At 48.3% G+C, this 4,758-nt stretch overlaps 2 protein-coding genes across 2 annotated transcripts; one reads left to right on the top strand and one right to left on the bottom strand.

Annotated features, from left to right (window-relative positions):
• Positions 1-60: 60 nt before the first annotated feature.
• On the bottom strand, positions 61-2,425 carry BBA_10074 (uncharacterized protein; the record flags this gene model as incomplete). The annotated part of the gene is made up of 4 exons (XM_008605171.1): positions 61-94; positions 132-1,594; positions 1,639-1,943; positions 1,999-2,425. The coding sequence occupies 4 exons, from the start codon at positions 2,423-2,425 to the stop codon at positions 61-63; spliced, it is 2,229 nt and encodes a 742-aa protein (XP_008603393.1).
• An 885-nt stretch (positions 2,426-3,310) lies between these two features.
• BBA_10073 (uncharacterized protein) lies at positions 3,311-3,745 on the top strand (the record flags this gene model as incomplete). The annotated part of the gene is made up of 1 exon (XM_008605170.1): positions 3,311-3,745. One exon carries the CDS (start codon positions 3,311-3,313, stop codon positions 3,743-3,745), a length of 435 nt encoding a protein of 144 aa, XP_008603392.1.
• Between the last annotated feature and the right edge of the window lie 1,013 nt (positions 3,746-4,758).

Here is a 4,758-nt window from a genome sequence, read left to right as displayed (position 1 = left end):
GAAGATTATTGAGCTCAGCCTCTCGATTTTGCCCATCTTCAATTTGACGTTGCAGCTTTTCTAGGACCACTCGACTTTCTTCGCACTGCTTGCTCTGTTTTTCCATTTTGTCTATTTGTCGCTGCTCGTACAAACCAAGCTGCTGGACTTGGCTGGATAAGGTGTCTTCCTTTTCAATAAGTATTTGCATATCCTGCTTCTTCGCGTCGAGCACTGCTTGCTCCTCTTCAATCTGATTCTTGATAACGTCCAACTTTACTTGCTCTCGAGCTACAGTATCTCTTAGACCGTTGAGCTCGCCTAGAGCTTTGGCCAACTCGGTGCTCATGCTTGGCTGACTCTCGTCTGCCCTCGTAACAGACGGTGGCGAGAGCTCAATCAGCTCGCCGACGAACCCCGAACCGAATTCAAAATTTTGAGCTTCGTGTGGCTGCATCCGTGCGCTCTGGGGTCGGCTGGAATCTTGACCTTTCCGAACAGGAACCGGAGAAGTCGGTAAAGACTCCTCACAGAGCTCCATGTCGTGGTCGTTATCTATCCTCTTCGTGTGCGCGGCAATTAGAGCTGGCTCTTCCGGCATTCGAAGCTCAGGAAGTTCGGGAAAATCCCCAAAAAATGCTAAGTATACCGACGTCCTCACAAAAAATGACGAAACGTGGTTCATTATCGAACCCGCGGAAGCAGCCTTCATCTGCGGTAAGAAGAGCAGCGACTTGTCCCGCGTATGATCAGTCGCCTCAGGCAAGCCGTACCTTGTCGGTGGCAGCCTTGGTTCTGCTGCGTGCTGCTGTTCTAGCAGCGGCTTGGTAGACACTGGTTGAGCGGCGGCAAACATGTTGACCATCTGTGTGATCAGTTGCGGTTTATTGCCGTATTCGTAAGCTTCCGGCTTCCGAGCAGCGTCAAGCGCACGCTCGGCAATGTCACAATCTATTGACCGAGACAAGATCTTGTCAATTTTCACCGTTTGGAAGCCTAGCTGCAAAGCAAAAACTGCGAAGTCATATAAAACTTGTTCATCGAACTTAGTTCGAGACTTGGCGAGAAGATTCTTTTTCCGCGAAATCGGTGGTAGATTCTCGTATTCGCGGAAAGCATATAGCCATAATTGTCGGGCCCCTAGGGCTTTCCTAGTGGTTTCATTTCCTGGAATGGTAGTAAAATGGTAGTCTGACCACTGGATAGTGCATGGTTCCATTGTGGAATCATTTGCGGAGTTCTGAAATGCGGAAGAAAGCGCACCCGCGACACCGATTCGCCCATTAACATCCAAGATGTAACGCATACTCTCGGAGACTCTGTGCAAAAATTTTCGGTCTTCGAAAAAAGTGAAGAGCGACGGTATCAGGCCGACCCTCGAGTTCTCTAGGGTTCTGTCCCAAAAGCCGTCCCGATGCTGCTCGGGGATGTTACTGAAGAGCTCTCGGTTGCGAAAGCAGACCAACAAGGTATCACGATCGTGCTTAGAAGCACCGGGAGCCTTGCCCTGCAACATCTCGATGGTATGTCTGTCTATGCGTTGCATGGAATCGAAGTTCCCTTCACATAGTTTAAACCACCAGATCCATGTGTGCGCCAGGTAGTTTAGGATTGGCTGCTAATGTTAGCGGTGTATGCGAGGAAGATGCTGTCAAATACCTCATCGCATTGCATAGACATTATCTCATGCAGAACAGTTATCCGCAGGTCAGTCAGGAGAGCAGGCATCTGTAGGAATTTGTCAAACGCTGCAAGGTACTCTGCATGACCTAGCAGCTGCTGAAACTTCTCCCGGCGACTCTTGGACACAGTCAAACGGCCATACCATAACTTTTCAAAGAAACTGTTCGCTGTGCCGCATATACCCTGGTATTCTCGGATCTTGTAGTAAATTTCGCCATCGCACGGCTTTCTCTGATGTTTATAGTCGTCGGTGAGCATTTGTTTCAAGTCGTCGCTTAAATCTACGATCCAGTTACCAGACTGTAAGCAAAAGCGTTTCAGGGAGTACAAACGTACCATCCAGGTAAAGATCAACTATCCATCGTTGATCAGATCCTTTAAAAACATCATTTGCCGCGGCTAAACGATCGTGGCCCTGGAGACACTCTAGGGAAACCCCGACTGGTAGCTCCAGTTGCGGATATGGCAGTATATTTCTCATTAGGCTTGAACCATCTATATTGCAACTCGCAAGGGCTGTTTCCAAGACTTGCGGGTTGATGATTGCTGTAATATGGTTTTGAGCATCCTCCTGACGCAGCCCATCTTCCTCGCGAAAAATCCGTGCAAGTACAGCAGTATTTCTAGCCGCCTCGTCTCCAAATCGTAGATTTTTTTGATGACTAAAGCTAAGAGAGTCAACGCGTAGACTTGCAGTACCACAGTACTTAGTTCGTCGTTCTTCTTCGATGCGACGATTCGTTGCAGATACAGGTTGAGACATGTCTGCGTGACCGACTGCTTCTGCACTTCAAAGGGTCTCGCGGGCCGATGTTATGGTCCTACGAGATAAATGTGATTCGTCTACATATCCAACCAATAAAAGACATGAGAGGTTTTGTGCCGTTGAAGAAGATCACTTTCTGGCTGGAATTGACTGCCTATCGCAGCTAACAAAGAGCGGCTTGGCATTCGCGTGCACCCGTCGGCACTGGGGGTACAATCCCCCACTATCACAGCAAATTTAAGCATAGACACGAATATGGCAGCACATTGGAAGCTGGATCCGTCGCAAGAAACCGACGGCTCGTGGGTTTTGCAAAAAGTAAGAGCCATTTCTGACCACCGAGATTTTACTCCTGACAGGTTTCCGCCGCAGCAGAGGTGACTAAAACCGGCTATAGAAAAATGCCAACGTTACATTTTAAGTTGGCTTGACACAAGGAGCATGTTGATCATCTATGATGGCCAGAAGCGACGATTCAGTGCCTGTGCGGGGCGTCTTCCGCTCTGAGCGAGACGGGCGCAGATTGGTTGTTGGGGCTGTACTCGCATCAGCAGTCACTCGAGGCAGGAGCATTGATAAGAGCCGAAACTGGCAGAGAAGCTACCTATGTGTAGATTGCCAAGGGTGTTTTACCAAACCAAACCGTTACCTATGGGTGTCGCGGGTTTCTAACATAATAATTCTTAGTGGGGTGTATTTTGGCTGCTGCCTAGAGAGCCAAAAATAGCGATTCTGATTTACCCCGCCAGGTAACTAAAACTAACTAAGAGCACTAGCGACGCCCATAGGTAGCCGTTTTGAGCTTTTAAAGCACATACCAGCTTTAAAAGGGAAGAGACCGCCAGAAGGTGGTTTTACGCATAACAATAATATAATCTGAATATGAGTGAGGACGAATACGGGACGGGAATTCGACCGAGAATTGCGGATGGCCTTCCAAACGATGTGAATCTTCTAATACTTGACCACTTGTATCCCGTTTCTCTGATACGAGCGGCGTATGCGGGCTATCCTGTCCCGGCCGAGTGGGTGCGGCGCGCTCTACATACCTACCTCTGGAAAAGAGTGCTTGTGGTGCAGTTTGATTCGGTGAAAGCGAGGATAAGAGAAGGAGAGAACATTTTTCTGATCGGATACGGACTAGAGCGGCTCACCTGCGGCATCTTCGAGGAAGCCGATGAGGCTCCCACTATCAAACTTCTTCTCGGTTGGTTGCCTGGTGAAAGATTTCTCGAGCGCAACGTGCGAATGAAAGTCTATCGAGAATTTAGAAAAGCCACGAATCGATCTAGCGCTCTACTGGAATGCAATTCATAGAGGATTGGCGGTGGACGATTTATCGAAATACCTCAAAAAGGACACATCAGGTATCTGGACGAAGATTGCCTATCTATACAAAAAAGATTGGAAAATTGACACTGTGGAGGTGAAGATGAAAGTCATGCAGGCTGGAAAAGATCGGTATTGGTTTAAGTACGAATTCGAGATCCAGCATAAGAGGGCGTTTTGGGGATTAAACGAAAGACTACACATGACGTAAATCGACAGCGAAAGCATGCCAACTGATCCCAAAGAGCCACCGTTTTGAGTTGTACTTGTTATTAGCACTAATTTAAAGCACTAGCGACACCCGTGATGGTTTATATTGTACAGTGTTTTATCATTTTCTCGCCATAAACCGTAGCGGGCCTTCTATACCTTCTATGTAGTACGCTTCGTGACAGCAAAAATAGCCAGAGGAAACATGTGGCGACAGAGCTGCAAGGAGCCTTGTAAGAGCCAAATACCAGCTTCAGGCCGTGTCGGGCCCATCTGGTCGCGTCCTCCTGTGTTCGAAGATTCCGACCGGCACCGTCAGAATCGGGGCGCCCAGATATGTCGCGCAAAGGAATCCCCATGCTGTGCAACTATCATCTTACTCCCTCGCGGAAGCAATGTCCGCTTTACTGCATGCGGTAATACGACTGACGGAAACAATGTTTATATGTTAAAGGGTTTCTACATCCCTTCTCCTGTAAGCCCGTGCGAGTTCGTGCTCTGACGCAAGTCGGGAGTGGTCCTTCTCACCAAGAATGATCTCCTCGTCGTCAGGCCCAAATGGAACAACGCTGGTGATGCCCACTACTAGAGCAAGGACAGTCAATACGCATCTCACGCACAACCAACGTTTCGGCCATCCTTTGTTTCTTTTGGATACAGCTATCCTTGATAGTGTCTGGAACAAATACGCGACATTTCTGCCTGTGCATCAAAAGCAGAGACTCGAATGGCTATTGTAAGATTGCGTGGATCACATCGCTCAAACATTGTATACTAATACCGTAAAAACC

The sequence above is a fragment of the Beauveria bassiana genome (genome assembly GCF_000280675.1).
Source record: "Beauveria bassiana ARSEF 2860 unplaced genomic scaffold BBA_S00085, whole genome shotgun sequence".
In the NCBI taxonomy this organism is placed as follows: Eukaryota; Fungi; Ascomycota; class Sordariomycetes; order Hypocreales; family Cordycipitaceae; genus Beauveria; species Beauveria bassiana.
This window is presented reverse-complemented; position numbering and strand designations above follow the sequence as displayed.